General features: G+C 37.6%; 1 protein-coding gene and 1 non-coding gene across 3 annotated transcripts in view; one reads left to right on the top strand and one right to left on the bottom strand.

Annotated features, from left to right (window-relative positions):
• Positions 1-2,796: 2,796 nt before the first annotated feature.
• Positions 2,797-2,869, top strand: Trnav-cac (transfer RNA valine (anticodon CAC)). Its single transcript has one exon. It is a non-coding gene; the product is annotated as a tRNA-Val (tRNA).
• Positions 2,870-4,588: 1,719 nt separating this feature from the next.
• Lancl3 (LanC like family member 3) overlaps positions 4,589-18,439 on the bottom strand; it is a 102,863-nt gene continuing 89,012 nt past the window's right edge. The window contains exons 4-5 of one of the 2 annotated variants that reach the window (XM_046465046.2): positions 14,823-15,030; positions 4,589-6,637 (exon numbers count right to left, since the gene is read on the bottom strand). In XM_046465046.2, the coding sequence (XP_046321002.1) occupies positions 6,478-6,637; positions 14,823-15,030 (368 nt within the window). In that variant the 3' untranslated portion in view covers positions 4,589-6,477. Of the gene's footprint in view, positions 6,638-13,991; positions 14,160-14,822; positions 15,031-18,439 lie in introns of those variants that run through there. The other variant, XM_058585749.1, reaches the window with a different exon arrangement.

Here is an 18,439-nt window from a genome sequence, read left to right as displayed (position 1 = left end):
ACCCCAGCGCAGAACAAAAACGTCAATGATTTGGCTTTCATTTTAAGTGATTTTTCAAATTCAATTCAGAGGGGTAAATAACAGATGCACAAAGGCAAAAGAAGATGCAGGGAATCCTGCAGAGAAGGGACTTCACCGTTTGTAAAGAAGTCTAGGAGGAAAAGACCCAGTTCTATACTTTAAGAAAATGAAAACAAATACTCTTTTAAATTCTAAAGGCATCATCCATTAGATTGCAATTCATTAGCACTTTCAATTAAAGCAATGAGAGAGAATGCACTTCCAGTATAAGATTTATCATCATGGATGAGGCCTAAACATGTAATATAGCATCAACTTTGGCTTTTTTTTTTTTTTTTTTTTTACTACGGTAAAAATAAAATGACCTCCATAAATAAATAGGAGGGGAAGCAGGACAAATGCAGCTACCATCCTATTTTTTATGCATAGGCGCACTTGTAGTGGGCAGTCCTGGACTTGTGATCTGAATACAGAATAGGCCCAGCTCCTGATGACCTTGAGGTCAGCCCTTCTGTCCAGAGGTAGTCCAACCCTACTGAGCCTGGAGCTCTTAGCTAAGAACAGACGTGGAAGGAAGAGATAAGGAGAAAACCTTCCCTCCCATGAGAAAGGAGGTCACATGATTAAGCAGGCACAGGAAAAAACATCAGAAGGAGCTGTTTAAAGGAGAAGGAAGACAAGAGGCATCTAATCAGGTTTAGGATTACAGGTCCCAGGAAGGAGTAAAATCCATGGGTAAGACTGTACTGGCTCTTCGCGCCATTAAATGTACATCCATAACCCACTTTGAGATGCTGAGCTTCTGCAAGTTCCCCACCACCACCACCACACACTCCTTTGTCTGTCTTCTCATTGCTTTCCTTGCCAAGTTTATGCCCAATATCCTAGGGCCTTGGCAAATTTGAGTCTTCATAGTTTTAGCTACTAATTTGAGACAATGTTGAATAAATAACCCAGGTCCCCCAAAGAAGGCCTTATAGGCTGTTGAGAATGTTTCTATTCTTATATGTCACCAGCTCTGAGGCCCATATTAAAGTGAAGATCAAACTCAATCCAAAATTACTCTATTTACCAGTTCATTTTTGCTCTGGAGAACTGGACTGCCTGTTCCCTTTCTTGTGTTACTGGCACTGTAACCCTTTGTTTCAAATAAGCAAAATAAATGTTTACATTAAAAGGGAGCTCCTGGGCTAGACCAGCTTATCCCTATGTAGTAAGCCCTGGTAAATCAGAAACTTCTGAGGCACAAATGCTATAGTCCAGACTGTTGGTAAAATATAAAAAAAATGTACACTTGGTTTTTACCTATCCAGTGATCCAGATCTCAAGAACTACATTCACATATAGACATTCCATGTGGCTGAAATGCTATTGGGAGTCACAACTGAGCATGCTTTTCTATGCATATAGTAGGTATGAAAATATAGCATCCTTTTTAAATATATAAAGGTCCTGCACATTATAAAACTCTCCTATATCCATTATATCATCAGTGACCCTCGTGAAAACCCTGTGAAGTGAATGGGGTGATTATTATACTACAGTGGTCCATGGAAGTGTCAGGAAAAGGCTTTGAGATTTCCAAATAAGGACTCTTGGCATAACTAATTTTTTTTCCTTGTAATTGTTTTCTCTCTCTCTCCCTCCTTTCCTCCCTCCCTATGTTAGGGATTGAATCCAGAGCTTTGTGTGTGCTAAGCAAGCACTGTACCACTGAGTTACAAACCCAGCCCTGCATATTTTCTCAACATGGATATAAATCACAAACTTCCATTTGTTGCACCAAAATTATTGATATGCTCTCTACAGAAGTTGAAATAATTTACATACCACCTTGATTAAAATCTTAAATCAAAGGAGACATTTGGCATTTGCTTTTTAGGGATTGGCTAGCTTCACTTAGCATAATCTGCTCTAGTGCCATCCATTTCCCTGCAAATTCTATGATTTTGTTATATGGGCTAAAAATGGGAGTTCATAACCCACTTGAAGCAAAGTGTGAAAGATGATATATCAAGAACTATGTAATGTTTTGAACAACCAACAATAAAAAAAAAAATAAATAAAAAAAAAAAAAAAAAAAAAAGAAATGCTCGGCATCAAAACAAAACAAAAAAAAAAAAATCTTAAATCATGTTAAATCAAGTTAAATAGGTTGTCAGTGGAGAGCTGAGATTAAGCATAGACCAAGAAAATGATCCTATTTGTTTTCTGAGTTATGAGTAAATGAATACTATTATCTTAATAACACAGTCAATTACATAAAGAAGCACAGGGAAATATATGCTGTCAAACTTCTGTTCTCAAATATCAAGAGTTGAACAAAGACTGGGTGCAGTGACGCATGCCTGTAATCCCAGTGGCCAAGGCAGGAAGATCCCAAGTTCAATGCCAGCCTCAGCTACTTAGCAAGGCCCTGAGCAACCTAGCAAGACCCTGTCTCTAAATAAAACATAAAAAGGTCTGGGCATGTTGCTCAGGGGTTAAGCACTGCCCCCCTTCAATCCCCGGAAGCAAAAAAAAAAGAGTTGAACAAAAATGTTAAAAACTGATATATATTTGGGGGATGTATGGAAGAGAAGGCATGTAATTGTGTTAATGAAGCAAAACACAGAACTATAATAGTTTATAAAATGTCCTGTCATCAAAGTATAATGCAGTCTTTCTGTTGTTGAATGACTCAATATATCCTCCAGTATTTCCATAATTATCTTCAGGGTTCATAATTATTTGGGTTATATCTAGTAAATTATATTAAAGTTATATTAGGGGGCTGGGGATATAGCTCAGTTGGTAGAGTGCTTGCCTCACATGCACAAGGCCCTGGGTTCAATCCCCAGCACCACCACCAAAAAAAAAGCCACATCCCACAATAAAGATATACTTTTTCTATTATATATTAGGGGCTTCAGGAAGCAACATGCTACATCAAGAATGTTACTACCAGGCTGGGGATATAGCTCAGTTGATAGAGTGTTTGCCTTGCATGCACAAGGCCCTGGGTTCAATTCTCAAAAATCAATCAATCAATCAATCTTACTACCTTAGAAGGGGATAAGCTGGATAATTAAATAAAAAGTGGCATGTCACTTTCCTACAACTTAAAGGTCTTTCTTACACCTTCTTGGGAAAACAAGATTGAATACCTTCCTATATCTACAATTCTTTTCCCTTAGGAAAATGAAAAGTTTCGACAATGTTTAAGTGCTAAACAAGCTTTACCTTTGTTTCTAATTTACATAGGTGTCATTTCAAAGACAACACCCAAATAAAAAAATGTGACCTTTGTTTGGTCCTTGCACAGAGAAAGGATTATCTTTTCACAAAGGTCAGTACAGCAACATCACAGTCACCCTATCAGATCTTAAAAGGGGATGCAAACAGAAGAGATGTCCAGTTTTTCTTAAGTTCCTAGAAATGGAACTGATAGGATGAGCAAGAGTCTGGCTTCCTTTGTCCTTTAGGTTTTAGGTCTCAAGGATGAATGGTGGAAGGATCAGCAAATAGAAAGTACAAGGGATTTTGTTTACTGCTGTTTTTGCCAGAATCATTCTAAAATATTGAATAAATAAACTTGGAAAGTGAAAGCTTGGGTTTGAATCTTTGTTCAGCTCCTTTTTTTTTTTTTTTTTGTGGTGCTGGGGATTGAACCCAGGGCCTTGTGCATGGGAGACAAGCACTCCACCAACTGAGCTATATCCCCAGGTATCAGGGATTAAACTCAGGGGCCTGACCACAGAGCAACGCCCCCAGCCCTATTTTGTACTTTATTTAGAGACAGGGTCTCACTGAATTGCTTAGAGCCTTGCTAAATTGCTTGAGGCTGACTTTGAATTTGCAATCCTCTTGCATTAGCCTCCAGAGTTGCTGGGATTACAGATGTGCACCACTCCATCCAGCCTGTTCAGCTCCTTTCTAACTATGACATTTTGGAGCAATCACCTAACACAACTCAAGGGGTTACTGGATGATGAAAAGAACATGTATTTCTTTAATAAAGTCCTGATCTTGGGTGTTTATTATATTCAGCCTATAGGGACCACGCACAATGATTTTAAAATGAGATTTCGAAAAACAAGCCTCACCATCATGCCAAAAGGAGACTCCACTTTGTAGAAGGCATCTTGCCTTAGGGCTCTCCAAGAGGTGCTTGTCTGTTCATGAAAGAACTTCTGGAACTCCATTTTGGAAGAGATCTGAAAGCTGCTATTTATGTGGTATTGCCTCAAACTGAGAATTTTCACAGATGAACAATTGAGGCCAATTTTATATGCTTAAATCTGAGGATGTGAAAATGGAATAAGTGAAAAAGATGTGTTTTTCCAAATCATCTGTCTTAGGGTTTTTTTTCCCTGCTGGTACTGGGGATCAAGCCCAGGACCTTGCACATGCTAGGCAAGTGCTCTACCATTGAGCTACATCCCCAGTCCCCCCACCCCACCCCACTTTTTTATTATTTTATTTTGAGACAGAGTCTCACTAAGTTGCCAAGGTTGGTCTTGAATTTGTGATCTTCCTGCCTCGGCTTCCCATGTAGCTGAGATTGCAGGTGTGTGCCTCCATTCTAGTTTGTTTTTTTTTTTTTTGGTGGTACTGGGGATTGAACCCAGAACCTTGTGCCTTCAAGGCAAGCACCCTACCAACTGAGCTATATCTGCAGTTCCTCTAGTTTGTTTTGATTAGTGCAAAAGTACAAAGAGTCACAAAATATACAACATCAATTCTTACCTTTCTTTGGTAAGATTCTTTGTGAATCTCTTGAATACTAGAAGTCTTTTTCCCCCAAAAAGGAGCACATGCTGAATGTGTGCGCGCATACACACACAAACACACACATAAACACACCTAGGTGTGTGCACCTATGCACACCAACATACATACAAATGTTTTAGGCAACAGAGTATTCCCTAACTCCTCTCAAAATCTACCAATGACTCAGATTAGGAACTACCAAACTATAGGATAAGTGCTTAGGTTTACATAAGGATAGATGTAGCATATATACACACACGTACATATATATATACATATATATCCAAATATCTAATGACTATTTAAATAATTAAGTCCTATACAGTACAATTTCCTCCTTACTGTGAAATATGAAAATGTCCAGGATCAAACTTCAGGATAGGGGTAAATGCATGTTTTGCATATTAAAGTGACAGATGCTGCTAAAGTGTTCTGTAAACCACTATTTACTTGAAGCAGTTTCACAACTTCTATGTGTTTACAGCAGGGTTTAATTTAATATGATAACTTGGTTCAATGGGTATTGTAACCAATTCTAGTGGACCCTGTGTCTTGGAAGGTAAGGTGACCAGCCAGGGAGTTCACTCATCTCTTAAACTAATAGTATAAAGTCAAACAATATTGCTTCCACAATCAACTGGTGCCTTTCTTAGCCTGTCTGTCTGTCCCAAGGGACACAGTATTACATCAAAAGCAGAAATGACACAGCTTTGTAGTGGTTACCCTGATCTTTGAGATGAGTGATTTTTACCAAGAGCAAATTTTACAGTTTGACTAATAGCTTCATAGAGATTACATACATAAAGGCATTTTAAAAATTACCAACAATAGACAATACACAGCTCACACTTGAAATTCAGAAAAACACTTGACAGCAACACTTGCTATAGTATTTGCTAGACTATGAATTTTTCTTCTTTATTTGTGGTTCTGGAGATGGAACCCAGGGCCTTGTGCAAGCTAGGCATGCATTCCACCACTGAGTTACACCCGCCAGCCCTGCCTGAATTTTACTATTCTAATTGAGCTTTAGGAAAGAAAAAGGAACTAGGAAAAGAGATATTCTAAGGCCTAAGGAAATGTGGAACTTCAGTGTTTAAGTTATGATATGATGTCTTCAAAGTGCCCAGGGCAATGATAAAAAATATTCATATGCAAATATCTCCATTCAGTAAAAATCATGAATTTCAATAATTAAAGGCTTAGGACAATCAAAGGTTTTCTTTTTTGTCCTTCATCCTGACATTTCAACCCTGCCAGCAGTTTTCACTGGGGCAAATTAAGTTTTGATTGTCTGTATTTCTGAATTTAGGGGTGGAAAACACCCACAGAGGGCCAGATTCTCTCTCCAATTGGGAAAGTACTAGAATTTTATTGCCATAGTGCCCCTCTCTGTTTTGGTTCTTGTGTTATCAACTGAAAAACAGATTATTTCTTTTCTCCTTTCTCTCTGATCTCTGGTTTTACATCCACTCCCTGAAACATACATTCGCTACAGTTTTTAGATGAGTTGTGGTGTCTTATTTTGTAGGTTCTCTCCAGTCTGCTACCATGCTACCTTCCCCTCCTGCTCCCATCCTTCCGGCAGCAATGTTAAGGCTCATGGTCATGATACCATTGAATGTGGCTTATGTGGAAACTGCCTCGGCAGGCTCAGGAAATCTCAGGGGACTTCTGCAGGGCCACAATGGGAGATGGAACCTTTTAAACAAAGACGCTGAAGAGAGGGAATTCAGCCTGATTGGGCTGCAGCAGGTCGATCAGAAAGCACACGGTCCCGGAGAAGCCTTCATACAAGCTGTATATGCTTTCAAGGACCCGTGACCCGGCCTTGAATTCCTCGGTAAATAAGAATTGAGCAAACCTAAGAGGAGAAGAGAAGAAGAAAATATGAACAGTTACAATATCAGTGTTTCCATATTGGCCTTGCCTTCTTCCTCCTTCTGCTGAATTAAAGTTTTGTTTTGTTTGGTACAGGCCATTGAACCCAATGGCACTTTACCACTGAGTCACATCCCCAGCCGCCTTGATTTTGAGACAGGGTCTCCTCGCTAAGTTGTTGAGGCTGGCATTGCCACATCATTCTCTTTCCAGAGTTATGTAATTAAGTATTTTAAGAAAGACATTTTCTCTAAATAAATTAAGAGGATCTGTTATATAATTGTTTTATGTTTCACAACAGATTGTGTTGGCAAGCAAATCCAAGTATTTTCAGAGTCTGCAAAGTAAAGTACTTTGGTGTTTTCTGAGGATTTCGTTCCGTCTGTCATCCAATAATTAAAAGCAAAAAAGACAGATAAACTGACCTACTTTTATTTATCTTCAATAGAAGCAAACTGATATATTGCTGTTCTGTTAAAAACAAGTAAATATGCTGTTTCTGCAGGCATATTATTTCTGAGCTAGGATTCATTTATGTGTGACAGAGAGAAGAGACTGTGAAAATAAATGGACAAGATTTTATACAATCTGTGCTTTGGGCAAACAAAGGAAGAAGATGAATGGGGAAAGGCAAGCAACCTTTTATAATGATGACATCAATAGCAGACTCAGCTACAAGACAGATTATGTTTAAGACACCCCCATTAAAAAAGCCACTGGCCTCTAAATTCTCTACAAAGGACCTTTTTTCTTTTGCTTATATTTGCCACAAATTCTATTCAGATTATGGATAGCAAACAACATTTTAAAAAGCAATTTAGAGCTGTAACTTTCTTTTTTCTTTTTTGGTGTTGGGGATTGAATCCAGGGGTGCTTTACCACTGAGCTACATCCCCAGCCTTTTTTATTTTTTTATTTTGACTTGTGTTCCTCTTACCTCAGTCTCCTGGGTTGCTGGAATTACAGGCATGTGACACCATGCCCAGCTAGCAATTTACAGCTTTTAAAATGCTGTCATCTATGTTATTTATTCATTCGTTTATTTATTTTACTGACCTTCTCTACTCATTCTCATCAACAAAAATAATCAACAATTCAGAGGCTGGAACGCACAGCTTGGTAAGGCCTGAGAGCTGATATTGCCATAAATTTACATTATTGCTACTACACCAGGGGTCCTATGAAGAGTAATTACTTATTTTATCTTTTTAGAGCTCTTGGAATTATGGATGGTAGCTTAAAATAAATCAGCAGGGAGCACTGCATTTCTGTCTGGTACAATTTTTCTATCAACTGCTTTCTTGACTATGCAACAATTTTAAATGGAATTTTACATTCTAAACAAGTAGAATAATAAGGCATCCTTAAGAATTAATTCAAAATTTATGGTTATATAATAAAGATGGCATTGTGGTATAGTTTTGGAGAGGGACTTCATCTTTTTAGTGCTATGGATCATTTGGCAGTCTGAATGTCTCAAAAAAGCTTTCAAATGCATAAAATAAAATACATAAGATTACAAAGAAAATTAATATTATTAAAAACACCATATTTATCTTCTTTTTTCATCTTTCCTTTTGTGTGTGTGTGTGTGTCTGTGTGTGCTGGGAATCAAACCCAGGGCCTGGTGTATACTAAGTGCATGCTCTACCACTGAGCTACACCCTAAGTCCAAGTAAAAAACAGTAAAACCAAACCAAAGCTGTAATACAATAACATATGTATTCTTCATTAAAATATTAAACAACAAGATTTAGTAGGGGGTTTAATAATTTCTGACATTTATAAGTAGTGATGAGAATAAAATCTATTTCACAATATCTGTAATAAGAGCAGTTTAACCCATTAAGTCCCAAGTCTTCAATTCTGTAACTATTTCAATGAAATTGGCATAGATACAATAAAATGGGTTGGAAATAATTATCTATGCCTTATACATAACATATATGTGTTTGTGTATATATGTAAACAAATATGTAGATGTATGTATACATATATGTATAGCATATGTATTTGTACACACACATACATATATAATCAAACATTATAGTCAATCATCTATTACTTTTCTCAGAAGAACCCACCTCTAAAACTATAATTATTTCAAAGTTACCATAAGTGGTATACTTGTTGTCCAATTTAAATTTTTATAGGTGTTCCATATCTGGGATCATAGAGCAAAATGGCTTAATACGAGAATATCTAGTATTTCTGTTGGTTGCAGAATGGCAGCTACTGCTGATAATTCTGCGACTTATTGTCTATATTCTGATGGAAAGAAATCATTCATTTCAGTTTAAGATGTAATCTTTTTCTTAAATAAGTTTACAAACTCCAGACTAAGAACTCCTGGTATAGTAGAAAGAGAAGGAAAAAGCTTTGGAGTTGAGATAGATATACAAATTTGAGATAGATATGCATCCCTCCCCACCTCTTTTTTTTTTTTTTTGGTACCAGTGATTGAACTCAGGGGCACATCCCCAGCCCTATTTTGCATTTTATTTAGAAATAGTGTCTTACTGAGTTGCTTAGGGCCTTGCTTTTGCTGAAACCTGGCTTTGAACTTGGGATCCTCCTGCCTCAGCCTCCCGAGCTGCTGGGATTACAGCGTGTCCAGCAGATATGCACATTTCTTAAATTTAACCTTAAAATACTGAAATTGTATAGTGGCACAGAATTTTCTGTAGAGATTAAAGATATCATATAATAGTTTCTGAGCATATAGCAAAAATTGGATAAATGGGAAATATTATTTTTTCACATAACTGTATTGTAGCAGAATATTTGTATAACAGAGAAAACTTACCTCACACAATAAAAGAAACCCAGTTAAATTTGTTCCCTCTTCTGACCTTTTCTCCCAAGCACTCATTTATTTATTATAATACTACACATTATTAAAGTGATTATCACTTAATATTCTGCATTTGTTACTTAAAAATAATATGAAAATCATTTTCTCTGCTTTTCAAAACAATTTCTAAATGCCATGAAGCAATTCATAAGAGAAATAGCAACATATAAGAACAGCAATTCCACTGTTTTTACATAATCGTGCATTAACATTTACGGAAAATGTTGTTGATATGAAAGTGAAAAGATGGTTTCAAAAATCTACCCAATGATGCAGAAATCAAATTAACAAATTCATTTTTCTGAAACATTCTCAGTCAAAACAGAAGTCAGAATGGCAATTATGAAGCTGAAAAGAATGAGATTGAGAACATTACATACCAAAACCTACTAATTATGACCAAATCTGAGCAAAGAGGAAAATTCCTAGATCTATGAGTTATTATTATTAATAATAGGAAGATGGAAGATTATCTAATTAAGGATTTTTAAACTCTAGAAAATAACAAAATAGAAAAAAAAGGAGGAAACCAAAATACAGACAGAAAGTAATAAAGTTGGAAGCAAAAGAGAAAAACAGAATTAATAAACAAAACCAAGAACGAGTTCCTTGAAAGGACAAATAAGATAGAAAAAAAATGGTGGTGTGTCTGATCAAGAAGGAAAAGCACTCGGAATGAGAAAGGGTATAAAACCACAGATATGGGAAATTAAAAATATTACAGAACTATACGATTGAAGCTCTATGTAAAAAATTTTGAAAAATCCAATGAACTGATAGTTTTGTAGAAATATACTCACTATCATAAAAAAGAGATAGGCTGGGCATGGTGGTGCACTCCTGCAATCCCAGCAGCTTGGGAGGTTGAGGCAGGAGGATCTCATGTTCAAAACCAGCCTCAGCAACTTAGTAAGGCCCTAAGCAGCTTAGTGAGACCCTGTCTCAAAATAAACAAATAAATAAATAGGTCCAGGGGTGTAGCTCAGTGGTAAGGCATCCCAGGGTTCAATCTCCAATACAAAACAATAAACAAAAACTAAAATCATAATCAAAAGAATCCAACAAAACAAATTGTCCTAGTCTATTTGTTCAAATATCCTTGCTTTTATGCTGATTTTTTTCTTTTTAGGGATGTTTTCTGTCTTATCATCTTTATATTCTTTATATTCACTTCATATAATGAATATTGTGTTAGTTTATGACATTCCCTTATTCAAGGTAATCCAATGGATTCCCATATGACTCAGAGTAAAGGCCAAAGTCTGAGTGAAAGGTCCATGGGAACTAGCCTCTCTTTACAAACTCTCTGATCTCATCTCCTGGCTTTCTCCTGGTTCTCTCTATCACAGTGCCTTCCCTGTGATTCCACTAAGATGCCAGGTACACTTCACCTCAAGTCCTTTCAAGTTTTAATTTCCTCTACCTGTAGCGCTTACTTTCCACATTGATCTCCTGGCACCTAGCTTTTTGAGTAAAAGTCATTCAGGTCTTTTTTCCCCAGAAAAGTCCAGTGCCAATTTATCCAATATTCAATATTAAAATAAAACATAAAAGCTGGGAACGGTGGCATACATCTGCTTGGAAGGCTGAGGCAGGAAGATCAAGAGTTCAAAGCCAGCCTCAGCAACTTAGAAAAAAGGTTCTAAGCAATTTAGCAAGACCTTGTCTCAAAGTAAAACATAAAAAAGGGGTTGGGGATATGGCTCAGTGATTAAGCACCCCTGGATTCAATCCCCGGTACCAAAAAAATAGCAAAACATAAAATATCCTTTATGATATTTGCATGTGTGCTCTGAAGGAAAAATACTAAATAAGTAAGTCCTCTGTTTGAAGCTCCATGTGCCACCCTGCCACGCTAAATTTGACAAATTGATTCTAAAATACATTTGAAAAATAAATGAGGGAGAGCAGCTAAGAAAACTTAAAAATAATAAGTAATGAAATGTTGAACTAGATAAATGGGACAAAACAAAGTTCAGAAACAAAACCATATATTTATATACATTCAGTTTATGATCAAAGTATAATTTCAAATTTTAAATGATGAGGGTAATTGCTATTGGAAAATTCTGCTTTTCAGTCAACAAAGATAGATACCCATTTAACACCATTTTTTTAAAAGTAAGTTCTAGGGTGGGAAGGGAATGGAGGGGGCAGGGGGTTAGCAATGATGGTGGAATGTGATGGACATCATTATCCAAAGTACATGTATGAAGACATGAATTGGTGTGAACATACTTTATATACAGAGATATGAAAAAATTGTGTTCTATATATGTAATAAGAATTGTGATGCATTCTATTGTCATGTTTTTAAAAAACAAAAGCAATTTAAAAAAGTAAGTTCTAGCTAAATAAAAATATTAATGTGAGGTAATAAAACCATAAAGGTACTAATATCAGTATAAGTTAATTCTTTGGAATCTTGGAATAGGAAAGGTATTATTTTGCTGCTGTTGTTTTTTTATGGTGCTGGGGATCAAACCCAGGGCTTTGTACATGTGAGGCAAGCACTCTACCAATTGAGCTATATCCCCAGCCCCTGGGAAAGGTGTTTTTAACCATAACACAAAGTCCAGGAGTCTTAAAAGAAAGATGTACAACTTTAACAAGAAAAATACTTAAAACTTTGGTATGATGAAACACCATGAACAAAGTTGAAAGAGAAATGATAAAGTAAAAAATATATTTACAGCACATTGAGAGTTACAGTCTTTACTATAAGCATTGCAGTAGGAAAAAAATGGGGAAAGAATAAAGATGGGCTAGATATAGATCAAGAAATACTTAGGGGGCTGGGGATGTGGCTCAAGCGGTAGCGCGCTCGCTTGGCATGCGTGTGGCCCGGGTTCGATCCTCAGCACCACATACAAAGATGTGTATGCCGAAAACTAAAAAAATAAATAAATATTAAAAAAAAAGAAATACTTAGGGAACTAATGATTTCAATTCTAAAATTTCTTCTATAGAAATGCATACACAAGTGCACAGAAATGTATATATTGAATATTTGGGGCAATTTTGTTTGTATTAGTAAAGATTGTACATTTAGAGATTGGTTAAATTAATTATGGTATATCAATCATAAATAATAATATAGTTAGTTAAAGCAATGAGCTAGATCTATGCAAAATGAAATGAAATATGTCCCTGAAAAATTGTTCATTTAGGTGCTGGGGTTGTGGTGCAGTGGTAGAACACTTGCCTAGCACGTGTGAGGCACTGGGCTCAATCCCTAACACCACATAAAAATAAACAAAATAAAGGTATCATGTCCATATACAACTAAAGATATTTTTTTTTTAAAATTGTTCATTTAAAATTATAAGTTGAAAGCAATATGTATACTATTGTTGTACGTATGTAACAGCAGGAGCCTACTAAAATATGCATAGGGCTGAGACTATAGTTTAGTGGCAGAGTGTGTGCTTATTATACAAAGTCCTGGGTGCCATTCCCAGCACCAAAAATAATATACACACACACAAGAAAAAAAAATACTCCCAGATATATAAGCATACATTTATGCACAGATGAAAGTCTAGAAGGATAAAACTCAATTTTGTAGTAATAACAATGGTGGAATACTTAATTGCAGTTACTATGTGCCAGGCATTGCTTTACATAAGATTCACAGGTTAACTCATTTAAACTACCCAATTCTGCTAGCTGGGCACAATGGCACATGCTTATATTCCCAGCAGCTCTGGAGGCTGAGGCAGGAGAATCGTGAGTTCAAAGACAGCCTCAGCAAAAGCGAGGTGCTAAGTAACTTAGTGAGACCCTGTCTCTAAATAAAATAAAAAATAGGGCTGGGGACATGGATCAGTGGCTGAGTACCTCTGAGTTCAATCTCTGGTACCCCCACCTCCGCCAAAATAAATAAATAAACTACCCAATACTGCTGATTGTATTGGGTAGTAAAGATACAGTAAAGATATAGTAAAGATTGTAACTCTGTCCATGTGCTGTAAATATATTTTTACTTTATCATTTCTCTTTCAACTATGTTCATGGTCTTTCATCATACCCAAATTTTAAGAATTTTTTCTTGTTAAAGTTGTCCATCTTTCTTTTAAGACTCCTGGACTTTGTATTATGTTTAAAAACACCTTTCCCAGGGGCTGGGGATATAGTTCAGTTGGTAGAGTGCTTGCCTTGCATGAACAAGGCACTATTTCCCACATGTTGTGGCTGAAGAGCACAGGGCAAGTTAAATGTCTAGTTAAAGGTCACACAGCCAATATGATAATCATCAGGTGCATTCCTTTGATGGAAATGCTCACAGAAGTACCGGGCTATTCCTGAACTTCCACCGAGTGACAGCTCAGATGCAAGGGTATCAGACCACATGAGTGGGGGTGAAAGGCTCCCTGGCTTAGAAGACCTAAGTGCCACACAGAAAATCAGTACCTTTTATAACAACTTATGGACATAGACTGCTCCAAGTCCCTCGAAGGGAATGCCAGTTTCATGCTACTTGGCATTCAGGGAAGTCTCTACTTATATTTTCTATCAGGTTATTTATACTTCATTCACAGACTCCTTGGTCCAATTTACTCAGTTTATCAGTAAGGGCTTACTTCTATTAAAGCAATGTTGTCCGTTATACAAGGGATGTTTCATCTTTATCAGGCTTTCAGGGAATAAACTATAAAAAACAACTTTGCATTATCTATCAAAATTAAAAATACACTCGTCATTTGGTCCAGTAACTCCACTTCTAGGAATTTACCTTTTAGATATACCCATATGCATGCAAAATAATACAATACACACAAAAAATAACGCACACTTGTTTATGCATGGAAAAAGTCTGGAAAGATAAAACTCAAATTGTAGTAATAACAGTGACTATTTACATTGCAATTATTAGGTGCTTGGCATTGTTTTAAATGATTTTCCTGTGTACAAGGTTATTCATCATAGCACTATTTATAGTGCAAAATACTGGAAACAATCCAAATAAATATTTTTATTTTAATGACAATAAAATATTTAACAAAATGACTGAAGAAGTCCTTGATGTATTGATTTAGGATGTTTAGTAAGATAGCAAGGCACTATCATTTGTACAAAATAAAAAAAAGGGACAAAATTTTACATATACTCCCATTTGCTTACATGTACACAGAATGTCCTTGGACAGATAACCAAGAAAATGATAATAGTGTCAGGGAAGTCAATTAAATGGTTGGAGGGCAGTGTTGATGTAATTCTTTTTGTACTTTTTAAACTATGTGACTGTGTCACTTATTCAGAAAATTAAAAAGATTAAAATTAAAAAAAAAAAAACATAAGAAGAATGGCCGACCTTTGGGCACGGTAGATGTATTTTGAGTTTCCGGTCAGCCGGTACAACAGCAGGAACACGTAGGCACTGCCAGCGACACCATGGCAAATCCCCGGTCCCTTCTTCAGCAGGCCCTTCTGCCATGTGAGCTCCCCACAACGGATACATGTGTCCAGGTACTGTGGTTTCTTGGAAACCAGATAAGCTTTGGCAAACAGATAGGCAATTCCTGTGAAAACATCAAAGACATGAGAGGTGACTTTGAGAGCTTATGCTATAGAGCAGAACTTCTCCAATATAAAAGCTTTACAAATCACCACACAGATTCTAACACAGTAGGTCTGAGATACTACATCTCTCTTTCTTCTATGTTGGGGATGGAACCCAGTGTCTCAAGCATGCTAGGCAAGCGTTCTATTACTAAACTACATCCTTAACCTGAGATACTGCATTTATAATGAGCATCCTTCCAGGGACTGCACTTTGAGTAGCAAGGCTATAGAATGCTCTTTAAGGGAGTCTTCTTTTTTCCCCTTGTGGGATTTAGCTTAAGTTTTAAAAATCATATTGTAGGGTTGGTCCCTAGAGAAAGAGCAATGTTTTAATCGAAGCCAAATCAATTGATCAAATCCATAACTTAATTTACAAATGGCTTAATATTTAATGATGCATGTACACTGATAGGCATTATGCACATCTGGCTATTTGGAAGCGCTGTTTATACAGCTTACCCATAGAAGGTCAGAATATGCAATGTTTAAGTACTTACAACAGTAAACTTTTTCTTAAGAGCAAAACTGGGAGTCTTTCCAAGAACAACAAGCTCACAAAAAACCTAAGCCAAGACTTCTACTCCAGCTGTGATCTGAGACCTTCCCAACTTCATTGTTCAAAGGAAAGAAATGTTCCTTCAAAACTTGTCAACAAAGGTAGTATCAAAGGCAGGAACAGAAACAAGAGAAGCAACAGCTATTAATAGAAATGTTATCCCCCAGGTTCCAAGTTCTGGGTGCTTATATTCAGAGAGGAGGTTAGTAATTGTGTTACTGACCATTCTTCCTTCTGCATAGCCTACCTGCACCCTAGATAAAAAGTTGGTAAGGGCCGGGGGTGTAGCTCAGTGGTAGTACTTGCTTAGCATGTCAGAGACCCTGGGTTCAACCTCCAGCAGTAGCAGCAGCAGCAGCAGCAGTGTGCGTGCGTGCGCGTGCACACATACACACACACACACACACAGAAACACAATTGTATTATAAAACAAGAAAAGCTAGATATCTTAACTAGCTCATCCATCAGGGTGATCTCTGCCTTTCATTTCTTTGAACAGGCTATTTTATAACTCTGTAGAGATAGAAATTACCTTGTAGAAAACTGATAGTAATGCATATAATTCCTATTCCTAGAAGCTTACATTCTGCCAGTAGAAGTTGACCTGATTTCTCTCCACCTCTACAGGAAAAGCCAGTTTTCCATCTATAAAGCAAATACATTTTTGCATTCCTAATGGGCTATAAATATATCTGCTCTTTGGACTTTCCTTTCAACCAGCTGTTAATGCCTTTCTGGTTCTCTCATTCATTAATGAGTTAAATGAAATGATTGATATACCGGGCTTGGTGACACACACCTGTCATCCCAGTGACTCAGGAGGCTGAGGCAGGAGGATCACAAGTTCAGGACAGCCTCAGCAACTTAGCAAGGCCCTAAGCACCTTAGCAAGACCCTGTCTTGAAATAAAAATAAAAAGGGCTGGGGATGCAGCACAATTTTGGTTAAGTGCCCCCTGGGTTCAATTCCTAGCAATATATGTTCATTTTATATTCATGTGACAGCCATTATTTTATGCTCTTAAAATGTATCCTGAAACCCTCCTTGTGATTAACACTTACATATAGCAACAGTATCTTTGCTCAATCGATGCTTTCTAGTCAACCAAGGACTGACAGGGTTTACCCACAACATTTTCCTTCAGTTTTAAGAACAAACACCTTCACAAACTAAAGGATGATTTTTAAAAGAACTGAACTTATTTAATTATACATTCATCCATTTGAAAGAGGTCAGTGACTATCTCTCATATGCATAGGTCTAAGCAAGGCCCCCTTCATGGGCATGCCATCTGTCTGCAATGTGGGTGTGCCCATAGGCCACACCCCTTAAAGGGTCCCATGGTGAGTTTAATGCTCTGCTGTTACTGCCTTGAAATTCTCAATAGTTTTTTTTTTCCTAATAAAGAGCCTGCATTTTCATTTTGCACTGGGGTTCCCCAAATTATGTAACTAATTCTGTCCCCGGATGATAGAAAATAAATGCTAAACCTGACTCCTGCCCTTCAGGAAAGCACTGTCTAAAAAAGGAGATAAAAATATGTAAACATGATTGATATGTAATAAGATATGCAGTTCACAATGCTGATGGGACATAAAATGATTGACAGTGTCAATGATACCGGAGGGATCAGAAAGATGGAATTTTCCTGAGGGGGACCGACGGGGGAGGCCTGCAATGGAGTAAGGCTTCTAGGGCTTGTAGTATGCGTAGTTAATTCCAGGCTCAAAGCAAGGCAGGGAGAGCAAGATGATAAAAGCAAAGAAGCAGAACCAGGAAGTATAGGCCACATGAAAGCCAGGGGGCAGTGTCCTAAATGACAGGCCAGTGGAGAAGAAGAATAGATTGGGCTCAGATTAAAGATGGCTTGATAAGTCCAGTTAAGCAGTTTGAACTGCATCCTGTGGGCAATACAGAACTACTGGAAGTGCTTTTGTTGTGAATTGGTTGGTTTTTATTTTTGCATAATGGTCTGATCATTCTTATAGACGCAAGGTCCCTGTAGTGTTCTCAGGAAGGGCTTGCAGGGCAATGGGATGGCTCAGAGCTAATTATGCTGGCAGAAAGATAAAAATAAAGCTAACAAGAGTCACCTCACAGTTTAGATATTAATTGAGCATCTAGTATATGCCAAGCACAGGTTTTGAAAAGGCCCTACCTTCATGGCATTTACAACTTAACTGGAGGTATTAATTAGGCTATGTGTGGAAAAATAGAGGTACACACAGGAGGGCCCCTAACTCACAGTAGATGGCAGGAAAGGCCTACTAGAAAGAGTGACACATCTAATCTGAGTACTGGGGATTGGGGAGGTATGTGTTAGGTATACCCAATGCTGTTGGTGCCCAGACCAGATCCACTTTACCTTGCTTTGCCCCGTCTCCCAGTTCTTGTGAGAACTGGCTTCTACTAAAGCTCACAGCTGCCCCCTTCTTGGGAGATTTGCCCACAGCCAAATGGAAGGCTATGTTCTGCACCCATCCCACAACTGATTTTAATCATATAGGGGCACAAAAGGTCACCTCCATTGCCTCAAGACCAAACCAGAGTTTTGATATAATCTGTGCTTCTTAACTTCCCATGGGATCAGGGAGAAGCTAGTCTCCGGGTGGGCCCTGCCTACCCCTGGCTTTTCTCCTTTCCCCTGTACTACTTCCCTGCTGCTTCTAGGTTCCTCCCAAGAGCAGGCTCTGCATCCAGATGTTCAGCAAAGAGCATGTAGTGAGGGGTTCCAGCCATGGCCAAACTAGGTGGTTCCCTGTAACGTGGTGGGGGTGGGGGTTCAGTATGGCCCTTTGTGATCCAGTCCT

The sequence above is a fragment of the Marmota monax genome, unplaced genomic scaffold (genome assembly GCF_021218885.2).
Source record: "Marmota monax isolate L192 unplaced genomic scaffold, Marmota_monax_Labrador192_F-V1.1 WCK01_AAM20220418_F8-fsc00158, whole genome shotgun sequence".
Taxonomy (NCBI): Eukaryota; Metazoa; Chordata; class Mammalia; order Rodentia; family Sciuridae; genus Marmota; species Marmota monax.
This window is presented reverse-complemented; position numbering and strand designations above follow the sequence as displayed.